The 17,748-nt window shown below is 45.4% G+C and overlaps 1 protein-coding gene across 2 annotated transcripts in view; it reads left to right on the top strand.

The window, feature by feature from the left end:
• The window catches only part of WSCD1 (WSC domain containing 1), a 31,409-nt gene that overhangs the window by 11,456 nt on the left and 2,205 nt on the right, over positions 1 to 17,748 (top strand). For both annotated transcript variants that reach the window (XM_069873861.1, XM_069873860.1), the window contains 6 exons: positions 3,871 to 3,985; positions 4,848 to 5,032; positions 8,118 to 8,239; positions 13,780 to 13,945; positions 14,965 to 15,129; positions 15,784 to 15,984. In XM_069873861.1, coding sequence (XP_069729962.1) covers positions 3,871 to 3,985; positions 4,848 to 5,032; positions 8,118 to 8,239; positions 13,780 to 13,945; positions 14,965 to 15,129; positions 15,784 to 15,984 — 954 coding nt within the window. The remainder of the gene's footprint in view (positions 1 to 3,870; positions 3,986 to 4,847; positions 5,033 to 8,117; positions 8,240 to 13,779; positions 13,946 to 14,964; positions 15,130 to 15,783; positions 15,985 to 17,748) is intronic.

Raw genomic sequence — 17,748 nt, 5'->3', positions numbered from 1 at the left:
TAAATTTATCCAAACAAAGCAGTGCTTTCTGCAAAAATTCCATAAAATGGGTGCTACCTTGTGACTCCTACTGAGTGAATTGTTAGAACTGGGAACAAGAAGGCGACAGTGATGGTGTATGGGAGATGAGTCATGAAGTGTGAGTCAGTCAAACTGCAAGCACTAGAGTCAACAGAACCACAAGCCTGGAGCTTCCAAGAGTGCTCCACAGGTGCTTCGTAACATTCCCTTGCTAGCAGGTTTTGGTGGCCTGGAAAAGAGGCTGCAAAGTGCAGATGGCTCCCAGGGAACCCCACTACGTTTCATGACTTGCCCCAGACACATAGCCTGAGTGCTCAGAGCCTGATGACAGCCCCTGGACCAGCGAAACACGAAGCTAAAGCTACTCCATCCTGCACACCAATGACCAACCCCAATGCAGGGGAGTAGGCTTTGAGAAGGGGTCCTGACCCCATCCTTGTCCTGTCAGGAAGGCTTGGATGCAGACATTACCAGCTCCCTGTGGGAGGAAGATGCACCTTAACCTCCAGCAAATACATCTTTTGCTGACATTGGTCACCACCTACTTTAATAAGCTCTTAATGGACAGTAGCAGAAAAAAAATCACACAAACCCTCCAGGCTACTGCTTTTGTACCTGTACATCATAAACACGGTATTTAATATTCACAAAGTCTTACTTTTTCACTCTTGCAAGGAGCAGACAACCCTGGTCTGAGCCGCTCAGTGTAGGTGGATGATTTAAACAGGAGGGGGTCAGGCAGGGAGCTGCCTGAGCAGGCTTGCTGATCCACGCTGGGAGATCTGGGGGACCGGGGAGGAGAGAAAGCAATACAGTAAAATAGGGCATGTTATGCTACCTTGCTCTGGATGCCCTGCGATTTATACTTCCAGGCTCCATGTGCTCTGGCAGCATGGATAGTTTCAGTGGGTTCAATGGAGTATGCCTGGCTTGCTGAACACAGCGAGTGCCCACAAGCCCTTTGGCTTTGCCTCTTCCCCGGTCCTGACTGCACAAAGGCAGCTTACCTGGTTCTCCCTTAAAAGACTGTATCTGCCAGGGCTGCTCTAGTCCTTTCTGTATTTGGTGATACCCCTCTCCCCTGACAATGAATTAAAGAATAGATAAAACCTAGAGAAATGTGGTGAGTGTTTGCGAGCAACTCTAATACCAGGCAGAATATGAAACTGATCTTTAAAATGTTCGATTAAAACCAAAAAAAGATTCATTTTGAAGATTATCCATAAAGTTAGTTAAGGATAGTGCCCTGCTCACATCTAACTGCTGATTGAGCAGAGCCCAGAAGACTATTTATTGCTACATCCCATTGAATTATGTTGATTCAAATATGCCTCATTTGGATATCTGACTGAACGTGAAGTAACATTATTAATAACAGTATTGTTAACAAGCAATGGAATGCCTCTGGAAATGATCAATTAAAAATTTAACTACCTATTGTAGAGTATGTGGCCCCGCCACTTCTCCTAGCAAACTTACAGGCTTGTTATTTCATTATGGATCCCTTCCAAGACATAATGAACTCCTCCGTGGTCGTAATGCTTGTTAAAGTTTCAGTGTTGCCCTGGGGTTCCCGCGTAGTAAAGCAGCACACTCTCACCGTGGAGGCTGGTTTTGGGTATTTCTTAGCAATGCCACCCTCAGAACTCCCATGCTTCCTCATGAGGCACACCATGCAGGGACTGGGAGCCAGCCTGCAGTTGTCTACCCAGGACAAATCCTTAACCCGAGGCAAAACTGATGACATCTACTCGGGAGTACTGTATACCTCCCTGGCGTCATGTCCACCCAGGATCATGCTTTGCGTGAGAAAATTCAAGTCTTCTTTTATGTTTCTCCACATAGAATCATAGAATCACCAGGTTGGAAAAGACCCACCGGATCATTGAGTCCAACCATTCCTATCAAACACTAAACCATGTCCCTCAGCACCTCGTCCACCCATCCCTTAAACCCCTCCAGGGAAGGTGAATCAACTTCCTCCCTGGGCAGCCTCTGCCAGGGACCAATGACCCTTTCTGTGAAACATTTTTTCCTAATGTCCAGCCTAAACCTCCCCTGGCGGAGCCTGAGGCCATTCCCTCTTGTCCTGTCCCCTGTCACTTGGGAGAAGAGGCCAGCTCCCTCCTCTCCACAACCTCCTTTCAGGGAGTTGTAGAGAGCAATGAGGTCTCTCCTCAGCCTCCTCTTCTCCAGGCTAAATACCCCCAGCTCTCTCAGCCGCTCCTCATAAGGCCTGTTCTCCAGCCCCTTCACCAGCTTGGTTGCTCTTCTCTGGACTCGTTCCAGAGCCCCAACATCCTCACACCGAGCTGTCCTCCCTGCTTACAGTGCAGGTGGCTCAGGGCAGGGACCACATCTTACCCTGCCAGGGAGACTGGCAAATACAGTTAGTGCAATGATTAAAACCAGGGATTCATTAGGTAAAAAATGAAAATTATCTGTTACGAATATTTCCAGTGGACGGGGTGTTTTACATTGCTTTCCCCTGGCCTGCTTATGCCATTGCCCAGGAAGCAGAGGTGATGGGGACTGGATGGCTGTTGTGATGTGCTGTGCGGCGCTCAGACCGCAGAGTCTCTCTGTGACTCATTCAGAGGAAGATGTGAATGAGAGATTGCTGCTGGGCTCGCAGCAGGGGAGGGATGCGGGGAGGAGGGTAGATGCTGCCTGTGTCAGCTGGCCTGCCGGTGCCTCCCAACTTGGGTGCTTTGGCCTCACACGCTGTTTGCTGCTGCTGCTACTGGTTTGAATCACAGCACCCAAATCAGAACTCTCCAGTAAAATGCAGAGCGCCCTTACTGCAGGTGTGACTCCCACCTTGTTAACTGCATGCTCTGGGTATATATTCACAGCTTGCAAATTTTCTAATTGCATGTTTGCAAACTACCAGCATGCAGGTCTTTGGTTCTACTTTTGTTCATAATATTTAAATGTTTGATTTATTATTCCTAGCTCCAAAATATCTGTTAGAGTGGCTAAAACTTTCTCTTCCTTGTGGATTATTTTATTGTTAATATCACGCTTTTTAGTTTCATTTTTCATCTTACATTCTCTTCCTGTCCACAGCTCATGTTATTTAATTTCCCTGTGTTATCATCTCAATACCGCTACTTCTAAAATCAAATTTCCTTTTTTCTTTTGTATTTGAATGATAACATGCACTTACACACACACAATTGCTGTATAATAGTGGGACTCCACATCATCCTTCCAATAGTATATTTAAAAATGGACTAGATTTTTACAGTATTTTGTTCATGACAACAAAAATGAGATGTAACATTGGATGCAGTCTAAAAGAAGTATTTATCTTTCATATGCTAACTAAAGCAAGACGTATTTTAAAAGATTCATTTACACCAGAGAGAATGAGATAGTTCAATGTGATAGCCAGACAATGCTGCCTAGTTAAGACTGAAGTTATCTTTCCACTATAGCTTTAATATATCTTTATGTACCCAAAGAAAATTGATTTTCTTAATATTTCTCTTGTACCGTCTCATAATCATTTATAGATTTTCAAGAAAACTTGGGAGAAATCCAGCAGGATTTCTCAGAGTTTATATAATTTTGAAGGCTGCTTCCTCCTTTACTTTAGAAGTTTGCCATGCTTGTTCACTGAAGGGAGGGAGAGGAGCAGACACTCCCTGAGAACCGTGGCTCCTGGGCACCTACAAAGGTTTGGTACCAGCAGAAAGATTTGCAGAGCAGGCAGGACCCCCGACAGGCTGTGACTAGATCGAACACAGCTCTGTTTGTAACTTCGGGCTTTAGATCACTGCTGGATGTTTTTTTTCCCCATCTCCATCCAATAGGCCACCTAACTCTGGTCTTGCATGCACACAGGCACCTACATGGGATGCTTCAGTGATGATTCGAGGGAGAGGACACTGAAGGGAGCTGTGTTTTATGACTTAAGAAAAATGACAGTATCTCACTGTCAGGAGGCGTGTGCTGAGAGGTGAGTGGTGTTCTTTCACAGGTTTTTTTTGACAATAAGTGGAACAGAACTTGAAATGGGGAAAGCCCACATATGTTGAACTATAGCATCTGTGAAAACTGTCATTATCTTATACCTTCAGGCATAGTGTAGCTCTGCTACCTTGCTTTAAGTGGACTATTTCACTGCTGCCTGTCGTCTTTATTATACCATGGCTGCTTACAATATGTTTTGTTGTCCTGGTTAAAAATTACTGTTTGGTTAGACAAACATTGGGAGGCAAAGCCCACCCTCCGAGGACTTCCCTGGGTGGGCCCTGACAGCCACTACTCAGAGAGGCTGGGCTGGTCCCCGGGGCTGTCTGTGTCTGTGGGGCCAGGTGGCAGAAGTGCATCTCATACACAGGGTCCTGCCCGGAACATCTCTCTTACGGGCAAAGAACCTGGATGTGTTCAGCCTGGAGAAGACTGAGAGGGCATTTCATCAATGCTGATCGATATCTCAAGGGCGATGTTCAGGAGGATGGGGCCAAACTCTGTTCAGCGATGCCCAGCAAAAGGACAAGGGGCAACAGGCACAAACTGGAACATGGGAAGTTCCACCTAGATAAGAGGAGGAAGTTTTTTCCTGTGAGAGTGATGGAGCACTGGAACAGGCTGCCCAGGGAGGGTGTGGAGCCTCCTTCCCTGGAGACATTCAAACCCAGCTGGAGGTGTTGCTATGCATGTGCTTGAGGTGACCCTGCTTTAGCAAGGGGAATGGACTGGATGAGCCCCAGAGGTCCCTTCCTACTCCCACTACTCCTACTCTGTGATTCTGTCAGGTATAAACTCGAGAACAGATGGAGTGCCAGTACCAACAGTGCCTGGTTTGTTCCCCGCAGGGCTTACACCTACGCTGGCCTGGCCTACGGAGCCGAGTGCTACTGCGGGAACAAGCTCCCGGTGACCCCCTCGAAGCCCGAGGAGTGCAACAGCGAGTGCAAGGGGGAGAAGGGCTCCATCTGCGGAGGGGTGAACCGGCTCTCGGTCTACAGGGTGGAGGAGCTGAGGGCAGGAGCGAGACGACGTAAGTGCTTGTGTGACTGGGAAGAGGCGGCTGCAGGCCCCAGCGAGGGAAACGCCATGGAAGGGCTGAGCGTGTGGGCTGCCCCCAGAGCTCCTCTCGCTCTGTTTGTCAGCAGAGTTTGGAAGAGCGAAGGACAAAGCTGCCTGCGGGGCACAGCGTCCATTTGCTGCTGGTCTCCCTCCTGAAAATAGCAGCGCTGCTCAATGCCTTGGAGGGGCCAGACATGCCTGACGGAGCAACCCCACGGCTGCCCGTCCACAGTCAGCGCCACAGGGGAAGAAATAAAACACAGGCAGGGTAGAGCGATTGCAGCAGCAGCAGAATTTCAGCTGAGGAGAAACTGCTCCCTTTCGCATCCATTGTGGAGGGAAAAACCCACACGCGTCTGAGAAACAACCCTGGAAGTAGATGTCTTATACCAGAAGGGCAGAAAAGCACTTGTATCAATGCCACTCTGAGCTCAGAAATGATCCTAAATGAAATAAGTGCTATATGAGTGCAGCAGGAGAATAAGTAGAGGCCAGGGAAAGAGGCACACCAATCTCTCTCCTAAGCGAGAGAAAGGAATTACCTTGAGGAGGGTTTTTTTCATCTTTAGATGACAACACTCACTCTGCTTGTCATTCAATTAGCCACCAGGGGAGATACAATAGATAAACCTTTGGGCCAACACCAAGCGCACAGAATATCCGAACTGCTGAGCTGTCTTTACTTTTGGCAAGCTCACAAGACCTTAACGGATGCTATTTGCTGAGGAGAAGCACCAAGACCTCAGGTTGTGCCAGTATTGATGGTACTTCATTTCTTCTTAAAGACAAGTCAAGGTTTGTACAATAATCCGCCCAGCTACATATGAATTATATATCAAAGGTACATAGACCTAAATTGCTAGTGTCAGGCTGACGGGCACATTGGCAGGTTTCCCAGTACATGCATCACTCTTTAAATCTTCAGCATAAAATATATATATAAGTATTTCACATGAAAAGGCGGTGTTTATTTTTTTCTTAAGTATTAATGAATTAGTCATCAAATTAGTCTAGCCTGGAGCTAGATTTGTATTCTGTTTGCCCTTAGTAATACCTGATATCTGACTGTTTGAAGAATCTGACTGACACAAGATAGCTGAGGGGCCAACAGAAGTATTAATCACAATGAACAAGTGTATTGGAATGTAATTCTGAAACTGTAAAGGCATCCATGATTTACACTGTGCAATGCAGAGAACAGACCTTGCATAAGGCATCTCCTTATGCAGAACAGATCCAGTAGCATCTCTATTTAAACCCTCCTAGATATGGGGTTTGCTGGCTACCCTCTCATTTTCCCCTTCTCACCCCGGTTCTGTGGGCGCCACGAGCTGTGCAGCTCCTGAACTGCAGGATTTGTGCCTCCACATCATATTAAATGCAATAAAGCTCAATATCTGCAGCTATCACAGCCCAAGGATCGCTGTGGCACAGAGTGCCAGTTCACTTTAGGCAGGATACAGACCCGGTTCCCAGAAAGCATGGAAATAACAGAAATTACAGCACATTTCCAGAGTGATCCGGGGCAAGCCCTGCTCCCTCACAAGTACCAGTGTGGGCAGTTCAAGATTTCTTCCTGACCCATTGAGACAACTCTAAACATAGGAATTAAATATTAGCATGAGATTTAGTGGGAAGACTTACAAGACAATCCTGAGAAGCCAAAAAACTTTTATTCCTTTATTCTTTGGTGCTATGCTCACAGTGATCTGGTCCAAGGAAGACTCCTGCTTCCCCCAAATTACTTCAAGCTACTCATTTCCACATCTCCCAAGTGATCCCAAAGACATAGCACTGTTTCCAGTAACTGATTTGAACAGTTGTTAGAACAACATTTAAGCAACTTCTTTCTGGCTTGCTCTTGGCTCATGCCAGAGAATCTGGTCCTTTCTGACAGGAAATTCAGGCAGAACCAACATTTTCCTTCAAAACTGCACTGCATATTCCCTGTCATCCAACACATGTCGTACACCAGTTCTGGTGAGAATGGTTTAAAGCAGCCAGTGGCTACAGACCAGGGCTCAAAAGACCCAAATTCATTCCCAAATTCACCTTTCTCCTATTAAGTCATGCCAGGCAAATTCTATCAAGAGAGAATTAGTAATAGAACGATGAAATAAAGGTATTTCCTACCTTTGTAAAGCCCACAAAATCCTAAGAATAGGAGTGCCATATGACAAGCAGACTTTTTCTTTTCTAACCAGCTACACAGTGTTATTTTCTTTATTACCATTAGTTCATCTGTGCGAACGTGTGGCCTTGCCTGAAGCAGTGAGTTTCCATGACAGCTCTGGGTTTTCGTTTGGGTCTGTCAGGGGACATTTCTCTCTTTAAGAGGAGGGAAAATTGTATTGCTGCTTGTAACAAGTTTTTGGGCCAAATCCTGACTTCAATCACAGGGATGGAAGAAAAAAAAAAATGGAGCAATGCTGCCAAGCTGCGTGGCATTTCCACAGGAGCAGACAAGATCAGAGGCTGACACTTAAGACTTGAAAAAAGCCGCTCTCCCTGAACAGCTTACAAAAGCCTAGTTTAGATTTTGAAGGCTGCAACAGACTCCCTTGCCCTGAAAAGAAAGAGTGGGAAGAGTAGAGGGATAGCTCAGCAGCTGAGCAGATGTGCGGGAAGGTGGGTCCCTATGGGGGCTTTCAGGCTTCGTTTAAAGTTCCTTTCTTTTCTGGTGCAAATCATAGGAAGCTTTGTAGATTTTTATCAGGGCTTTTAAGTCTTTCAGGGGAAAGCATGTCTTAAAAAGAAAACTGGGACTTGCAAACAATAGCAATGCCCTCCACTGGTGGAATTTAATTTAAACTCTTTGCTGCAGCCCTACTTTCAGTGGTTTGTACAAAGCTGAAGGCATGTGTTCCATACAATAATGCAGGATTTGCAACAAGTTTTTCTAGAGTATATCGTGGTTTCTCTTATTTCTACAGCAGCTGAAATATAAAATTTATCTTAATATTTTTAGTTTCTGAACCTAATATTGTTCTTTGTGAAAGAGGCAGGATACTATGGACATTGTTTTCTCAAGAGAAACCTATTTCATATCCCTGCAGGGAGGAATGTTATCTATCGAGGATGTTTTAGAGCTCCAGAAAATTTAACAGACACCTTTCCAGCCTCTTTGATACAGCCCAATTTGACGGTGGAGATGTGCTCTGAATTTTGCTCCAAGAAAGTAAGAACAGTTCTCATTTCACATCCTTTCTTCTTTCTTTTTTTTTTGTTATTTTGCATTTTAATCTACTAAGGGAATAGCAGAGATTAGTGCCTTAAAGCTTTGGATTTGTAAATGAGTTTCTAAAGGGCAAAACTCATCAGAGTAAATACCCAGTGATGTATCTGGTCCAACCACTCTCTCCAGTGGGGAGGGCGGGAGGGAAAGCCATCAGACTGATGCCACTAAATATGACGCACAGAAAAGCCGTTCTAAGTGACAAGTAACAACCCTGAGGAAATCGATCCCATTTCCGTGTTGCATCGAAACAAACCCAGAGCCAGACCCAACCCTGGGGAGGTCTTGGCGGCTGCGGCTCACGGGGAAACACACAGTTAGTGGGTGGATGTGGGCTGAGCAGCACCCAAAACAGCTCCAGTGCCTTCTGGGGAGAGGGTTCCCACTCCAACCTTGGGAAGGCAGACGCAGTACGTGGGCAGGGAGAAGGGATCTCCACACGCTCTTCTTTATGCAGCCCTGTCTGTGCCGCTCCAAGGTGGCTCTCTTGGTCTTAGGTGCCTTGACAGCGCAGCAGCAGGCATTGCCATAGCAAACAAGAGGATTTTTACATCTATGCATAACTGTGTTGGCTAGGAATGTGATGTGATTTTAAATATAGATAAAAGCTGCAAGAGAAAAATTAGCAAACACACTGAAAGCACGTGGGTTTTCCTGGTGCTTTTATACAGGTACATCTCTTTCAAGAAGAATTTAGACCATCTTCACTGTAATCTATATAATTTAATATTAATCAATTTTAATTTAAAATAGAATCATTGTAGAACATCACGCTGATATGTAAGAGTACAAGAGAGAAATGAATAAGGTCAGTTGGGTGCTTATCGGCTTTTGGACAGGAATTGAGAAGGGACATGCTAAAATCCACAGTCCTTGTGCACAGCCTTAGCCTGACACATCACCTTCACTCATCCTCCACGCCTGTCACAGAGTAAGACCATTGATTTAAGAACTAAAGGATTTTGACTTTGATGGACTCTGGTATCCTCGCGGGAGGGAAGGTCTGGCCCAGGGCACCCTCTGCTTTAGTGGCTGTTGCTGTGGTTGGTTCCCTGCCTCCCCACTCCGATGGGGCTTAGCTTTTTTTACAGAGGACGGCTCACTGTGTGGTCAGACTTAGCCGGCAGCCACAGCCAGTCTCATGCACTAAGCTGAACATTCAATTACTTTGTCTTCTAGCATCACAAAATTGATTAAAAGTATTAAGGCATGAACAACAAATCTTCTTAATTACTAGGTGGAGTGGGAAAGCTTTTCCCAGACAACATATCCTCTGCATCAGCTCATCGGTGTTTTAAGAATGCACCACGTGCAGCAAATTGCAGTGAATCACCCATATTCCCTGTATATAGTATTTTACAATCACGCAAACACACTCTCACATCCTCTATACACATAAATGTTCAGTAGAAGAGGACTTCATGAGCAATTATTTCCAAACTTTGCCATTGATCTATTGTTTAACAGTGGGAGTGGGGGAAAATCTTGATCTTCCTGTGTCAGTTTACCCACATCTAACATAATTGTATAAATATTTACTGAAGAAATGCAAATAATTATTGCTTTTCTACCTGGAGAAGGTTTTTTCAGATGTGCTGAAACATGAGATCAATACTTTGAGCACAGTCATGTCATTCTAGCTTTCTAAATAAGTGGGTTTTCGGAAGTATTGTTCCTTCAAGGTTTTCTGGCCATTCAGCCAAAAAGTGGAAGCATCTGAAATTACTGGTGGCTGAGGAAGGCAGGAAAAAGACTACAACCAAAATGTGCCACATTAGCGTGCCATTCGAACAGGGCTAGGAGAAGAGAGCAGTGGGATGGAAGAAACTGCATTTCTGCAGAACAGCTAGTGCCTTTCCAGAGTCACAGTCAGTGCATATTTGCTTGATGAAGCTTGTGTGAGAAAGCCATCAGCAAACCAGATATTCTAAAGGGTTATCTAAAAAGATTCTGCACAGAGAGCTTGGAGGGCTTCAGAAATGATAACATTAAGAGAAAGAGGTTCAGAAGGAAGGTGAAGAAAAGGTTCAGTACCTCTTTCATTTATTCCTTCCATACAACGCTGTAGGTAATGACTTGCTTATCCTCCACACACACTCTTCAGCTCTGCCAGGCAACATGCCACCCTTTGGAAAGGCACTGTTGCAGGATGCTTGCCTACAGAAATACTGTCAAAGTCTCCCTCCACTTAAGCAGCCATTACATTTCCACAAGTCCAATTGTTGCACACTGATTTAAGCTTTAACTCTAGATACCAAAACAAGTCCTATTATGAGGCTACAAACATTTGTCCCAACTTTGGTTCCTTTCCTTTCAAAGATGGACAACTTCCTAGGCTGGTGGCAACATGCTGAGTCCTCCTGAAATCAGAAAACCACCGTCATTTTAGTCCAGCCTGTTATGCTGAAAGGAATAATCTCACCAAGTTCTATGCATCCTGAAAAAAGCTCATGGGCTTTTAAATGGAACTAGCTGGATGCTTGAAGTTAAACCTGTGACTAAGTCTTTTGCTCTTTGGGACTGAGAGGAAAAGCAAAGCGAGGCATACCATATTTATCTGTTGGCCTTGCAAATTGCTTTGTTCAGCTGAGACAGTATCTCCACCCTTGGAAGCATTTGAGATATGAATTGGAGCTAACAACATAAGATGAAACCTGCTAAGTATCAGTAGTTATCAATTTCTTTCTTAATTAGCAGAGTGATAACATGGCTTAATAGCAACCCATTATCATCCCATAATACAGATCCAGGAATGTGTTTCTGGGCTAGGTGACTTGGCCAGAAGCCATAGTTTTCATATATGTTCTTTTATAAGCCAACCTGCCTACAAAATGAGCTGTCTCCATCTGAATTTATATTTTTAAATAAACAGTCCTTTTGCCATTTAGCCGCTGTATGTGGTTATATATAAAGATTAGGGAATGACAGATTTCTTACTACTCTTAAACTACCTGTTGAAGATTCATCTAAGAAATTCTTATGTAAACAGCCACATTGACATCAGCTGCCACTGAATTAGAGCTTGCGGGAGGGACACCTGAGCCTGCAAATGCATGCTCTAAAGCTCAGCCCCCAAAATGCATGTTTATAGATGAGCAGATTTCTCTGGTGATGCACTTGTGTTTAACTGAAGTGAAGCATCACAGATTTGTGTACCGAACTTGAGGATTAGTCCTGCACTGAAAAGTTACACGCTTGCCTAAAGCCATAACGGCAGCTTGGGGAATACATAAAATACACAGGTGAGCAAAGTGAATGGCTTGTAGTTTTGATTAAAGAGCGATGGGAAGTCAAGACTGAACACATTACCTCGCAATCACTTGCTGCGCTGCATCAGGTAGACGCACAGTCCAAATAATCAGACAGCTGATTACAGTGCTTTGTTCTGACACTGCGTATCCTGGTGCAATTCTCAGAACTACAGTTGTGCTGCCATCACTGGGAGATGTTAAAACTTTCACCTGTCAAGCCCAGCCCTGCTTCTCCCCTCCCCAAACAGCAGCAAGGATGCTCAAGTGAGGGCAGCCCAACCAACCCTGTGCACTCCAGTGCTCCCTCACCCTGAACAGCGCTGCATTGACCAGTGCTTCTGCAGGCACAGAAGGATGGAGGAGTGTTTGCTTAGGTCTCTTCACAAAGCCTCCAGCCTTCCAGCAAAGTCAACCACTTGCAGGTGCCACTTGGCATAAGGTACAAGGTACATCTTCTATTCTAGCCTGTGTTTGAAGGCTGGGGCACTCAGTTTCTCAAACTGAGAAACACTGCTTCATTGTAAAGAAAAATCTTCTGTTTGCAGGCAGAAACAGAACTATTCTGCCCTTGGATCAAATCTGTAAATAGTTTTTGACAATGTCATATCTCATTCACTAAGCAAATGTTGGCTGTTTGGGCACAGATGGCATATGTGTTGGATTTGACTCCTTATCAGACGATGAACATGCGGGGAAGAATGAGAGATAAGCTGCTTTCAGCAGTCCTGTCACACGCTCCCAGACTCCAAAAGACTTTTAAAAGGCAAAAAGTGTTGATATGGAATAGGTGGAATTGAACAATCTGCGCTTGAATAACCCCTGAGCTTCCTTCAGCCACTCTGTGGCTGCACCAAGCCCATCCCTGCATGCCAATGCATCCCTGGTCCCGAGCAAGCCATCAGGGCACTTTGGAAACCCAAGGAAACCAGCCCCAGTCCTGTCAGTAAAGAGCAGAAAGACTGAATTTTAGGACCATTTTCAGCATAGTAAGTGTACTTTCCCTATTGAGCACATACACACCTGCTAATTTCTTCAGCAAATAATTAGCACAGGTTTCCCTCAAACTTCTCTCAATTCTCATCAATATTAGCCGAGCCTCTCTGCTCTGCCACTACACAAAAAAAAAATAAAAATGCTGCTTTGCAGCCTGTTGTCTTTTTGGGCAAGGCTGAATTACTTTTCATCAAACCCATTGAAAAGAAATTTCTTGCAGACAGAAATTTTCCCCAGGAATTGTTCCCTTGCAATGAACACTACCTGTAACTTTCCTGTAGCTGCATGCTCAACGCTCTGCTGAGATACCTGTTATTTGCAGCCATCAGTCTGGATTTCACTTGAGTTATCCTTACCTAGAAGCAAGGCAATATAAACAAAGAGGTGTTTGTGCCTGAAGACAGAGCCCAAGCACCAGCAGAGCTACCCCGGCATGTGCCAGCAGGCAGAGCTGTGCCTGCCCATAGCTTCCTCCAAGCACAAGGTCTGGCTATGGCTGTTCTCAGGCCACCCTGGATCCCCCTCTGCCTTCTCTGGTGCAGCCCCAGACCTACCAGCAGCATAGATGGACCAAATTTACCCAGTATCATATTTCTAAATAGTTCTTCCAAAATAGATCTCAAACTCTCTATCAGCCTCTCTATGCATGTTCATTTTTTGTGAACTGTAAAGCAGTCATAGTAATACACACACTTTTTTTATGGCTTGACTTTTTCCGCTCTATTTTTAAATATAATTGCAGCAGTGAGTGGGTCTTAATTCCCTTCTTTGCTTAAGTTCTTTAAGGGTAAGTTTCCTCCACACAAACTTCGGTAAAATCAACATAATAAGAAAACTTTCAACAGCTGACTCTTCAGGTCGGGGGATATTAATCAAAGTTTGAAAGACGAACCAATTCAAAATTCAATGTTTCCCACACTGATGTTTTACAGGTAGAATTATGTACTACATGCTGCAGGAATGTTATGGAATTATTTTTATGAATAATGAAACACCCCATAATATTGTGAATTTTAAAGCTTTACAAGGCTTGTGTCCAAAACACAATTTTTAAGAAATTGCCATATGAAAGACAGTAGTAGTATAAGAAGGAAGAGCTTTACAATGATAAATCAAACACTGCTTTGATCTTGACAGTGGCCTTGTGAAGATTTATTTCTCTTTGTATAGCAGCAGCATTCCCCGCAGGCTGTTGATGCTGTGGCATTTACGCACTGATCTATTTTCTCTCTTTCGTAGGAGTTTCCCTTGGCAGTCATCCGAGGGCGGGAGTGCTACTGCGGCTACCCCACCAGGCACTTCCCACTGCACGATGGCGCAGATGGGCTGCTCTGCAGCGGGATGCACAACACCAGCAGTGCCACCGAAGGAAAATACTGCCTGGTCTATCAGACACCGGTGCAAGGTACGAGCTCCACCCTTGTTATGCCAGGGCAAGACTGGGAAGAGCCCCTGGGCACAACAACCCTGTGCAGCTACAGACTAGGAGAAGTCTGGCTGGAAAGCTGCCTGGAGGAGAAGGACCTGGGGGTGTTGGTTGACAGCAACTGAACATGAGCCAGCAGTGGCCCAAGTGGCCAAGAAGGCCAAGGGCATCTTGGCTTGGATCAGAAACGGTGTGACCAGCAGGTCCAGGGAAGTTATTCTCCCTGTGTATTCAGCACTGGTGAGACCGCATCTCGAATCCTGTGTTCATTTCTGGGCCCCTCACCACAAGAAGGATGTTGAGGCTCTGGAGCAAACAGAAGAGAGTAATTTCTAATTTATTTCCTGCCTTCTTTTTGAATCATCACAGAGGAGGGTCAAGATCACTTCTCATCCTATCCTTGCTTTTATTGGCATACTAAGAAATCAAGTTAGGATTTACAAAAGCATGTTTAGCTGGGTGTTTAGCCCCCATGGAGAAAGAAAGATCCCAAGTGTCTATTCCCCATGGAAGGTTAATACAATGCTGGCTCGTCACTGCCTTGGGCTCTTTGGAGAGAGGTAACAGTTGAGAGGTTTAACTGGATGTCAGCTCCTTTCAGTGGGAGGGGTTTCTCCTGCCTTATAAAACCTGCAATTTCCAGGTGTAATGACACATTTAGGGTTTCTGAAGAGCCACCCTGCCAGGCAAGCAGCCATTGACAAACAGGCACCAAGAGGCTTCTATCACAATTTGCAGGGAAGTACAATGGTTTGCCACAGCTCTATAAAAAAGCGTCATCTAACACAAAATCAGTGAGAACCTATTGTGATGATAATTTCTTTGGCCTCTTATGGCTGAATTAAGTTTGGGAAGTAGCTGGCTCACAACTAGACTCAAGTTGATATCATATATTCATGAGAGAAAAGAAAGAAGCACTAAAGCCTGTAATCAAGAACTGTCAGTAGAATTATTAGAAAGCCACAATGCTAACAATGAAATATCTTCTGTACTTGCAGACACCCGCTGCACGGACAGGAAATTCTTAACCACCAAATCCAAAGTGTTTGTGGCTTTGTCAAGCTTTCCTGGGGCTGGGAACACGTGGGCTCGCCATTTGATAGAGCACGCCACAGGTTACTACACGGGAAGCTATTACTTTGATGGAGCCCTCTACAACAAAGGTACCTTATTCAGAGGGATGGGACACGCAAAGCCCTTCCGAGGCATGAAACTTTACTTGCTCCCTCTGGCATCTTTCTTCTTGGAGCCAGCAAAGGCTGGCACTGTCAGCACGTGTAGTAAAATTGAAACATGTGTCTGTAATGGGCAGTCTCACACTGTGCAGGCAGCAGCAGGGACTGCTCCAGCAGTGCGCTGAGCCCAACAGGCAGCTATTGTCACAAAGAGCCAGGCTTTCAACTTGCAAAACATGCATGTCATCTGCATTGGTGCTGCTGGGCACATGCACATCTGCAGCTGTGAAGACCAACCCTTTTGCAGCAAGGTGTTGACAAAGTCCTCCCCAGTGAGGGAAAGCCTGGCCCGAAGCCCAAGCCCTGCTCAGCACCAGGGGCTCCAGTCAGAGACAGGGTCCTCCTTACAGCAGGCACGGAGAAGCACACAAGATGATTCCAGCCAAATAAAGTCAATAAGCCTTGTGGGTTAGCGGCAGGCCAGGAATAAAATTCAGCCCTGTTCCTAGCTTCCAAGTGATGGGTTTACTTGATCAGTACTTTCACGACAGTTTCACACCACTATAGAGAATGATTTAGAGTATGAAAAAACACAGACATATAATCAAGTGAAACAGCCAACAATCCTGTCTTGTAAAACAGGTTTTAAAGGAGAAAAAGATCACTGGAGAAGCAGAAGGACCATCTGTGTGAAAACACATGAAAGTGGCAAGACAGAGATTGAGATGTTTGACTCGGCGATCCTGTTGATAAGGAACCCGTACAAGTCACTGATGGCAGAGTTCAACAGAAAATACGCTGGGCACCTGGGGTACGCCACAGACCGCAACTGGAAGAGCAAAGGTAATTCACTGCCCCGGCATGAGCCGGGGTCCAATGTCACTTTAGACTAAGTTTGAAGTCTATCTTGTTGGCATAGTAGGGAGAGGGAACACACTGGGACCTGAGCGAGCACTGCAAACAGTGGGACTTGGGTCCCACTGCAGCCAAGATCAGTCTCAGAAGCACTCAGATCTGCACTTTGGGTGTGGTCTCACTGTACATCTACCACCATGAGAGGAAGGTAGCACAGCACTGATGCTGTGGCCACAGGCTCGCACCAACACTGCTGCCATCCTACTGTTTGGCAGAGAAAACATGTCTCAGTACAGCACCTCTGTGTACAGCCCATTTGCCAAGCTGTGTGAGGTGAAGAAAACTTGCCCCTGCAGCATGTAATACCCGTAAGAAACCTAATTTAGGATTTGGAGAATTGAATGGAGCATGACATTTCCTGGAGGAAATTTTACAGCACCGCACAGGTGCTACTGCACTGCAGATAAATACAAATAACAGCAATAAGGGGACTTGAGATTCAGCGTTCCTTGAACACATGAATTGGAATATGCCTGCCATTCTTCCTGCATTTGACTGGCAAGCTGGATGGTGCAAGTACAATTTCCCCACCAAATACACCCCTGCATCCAGGTTCTGCAGGAGAGGAGAGATTCAGCTTGCATTTCTCCTTGTGCATGTTTAGGGCATTACCGCTGTGGCTTGGCAAACCACACTCAAAGGACTGGGGGGGTGGAGGGAGCATCCTCTGTCACAGCACATTTCTTTCCCAAGTTCACATATCAGCTTTCATCACTCACAACTCAAGACTTATTCGTCAAAAACCAGACCAAATAGCCCTAAGAAAGGAGAAAAAATCTGCAGGGAATGGCTTTCCTGTGCTGCAAATTGCTAACTGTTACATTTCAGCCACAAATGCTCTTTGTCCAGCCCAAAAGCTTTTGCTAGGGCTTCCTTAACCCTTGGAAAATTAAATTATCTCAGACAGCAAGTACAGGTTGAGGTGTCGTTATTAACCCCCAAGGCAAAAATGAGAAAATAATTCCGTAAATTTTCCCTCAGTGATCCTGGCAGGTGACCTTAAATCCCTCCCACGTTCTAGGAACAGAAGAATCTTCCCTATTGATCCTATTTCTTTATCCAGTCTTGCCATAAGCAGGCTGGTAAGCAGGCAGGGAGATATGTCATTTGACAGATTTGGAAGTCAGGAACAGCTTGGGCCCCATCCAAGATCAGTGTTTTGATGCTGCGTTTACATAATAACAAAAGTAATATGTAAACAAATACTAGATAGTAATACATATAAAAAAAAAATAACCCTCTTTCTCACTCTCCATTTGAAATGGAGGTAAAAGAGAGGGAAAACCACAGAAGTGAAAGAATATGCTTGACGTTACGTGGCAAAGCATTGCTTAAGCCACCATACGAGCCAGACCCACCGCCTCCTCTGTTCACAGCCCTCCACAGGCTTTCAACTGGACTCCTCCCTTGGGGTGTTTTGTCCTCTCCTCCCACCATAGAGCTGGCACGCACAGCGCCCAACAACCATGAACAAGGCTCCATTGCAGCTGTACCCACTTGGGTGCTGCCCTGTCCCTCCCTGAGGCTTCCCAGGCAGTTTGATGGCATTCCCAGATCTCCTGAGGCTGTCACAGTCCAGGTGGCTGGGGACAGCAGGGCTGAGCATCATCCAACTCCATGCCAGAAGCTGCGAAGCTGAGCTGCTGTACCCCAGCAGCCGGCCACGTTATGCTTCTCTAGCGTATGCCCATC

Source organism: Phaenicophaeus curvirostris, chromosome 21 (assembly GCF_032191515.1).
Source record: "Phaenicophaeus curvirostris isolate KB17595 chromosome 21, BPBGC_Pcur_1.0, whole genome shotgun sequence".
In the NCBI taxonomy this organism is placed as follows: domain Eukaryota; kingdom Metazoa; phylum Chordata; class Aves; order Cuculiformes; family Cuculidae; genus Phaenicophaeus; species Phaenicophaeus curvirostris.
This window is presented reverse-complemented; position numbering and strand designations above follow the sequence as displayed.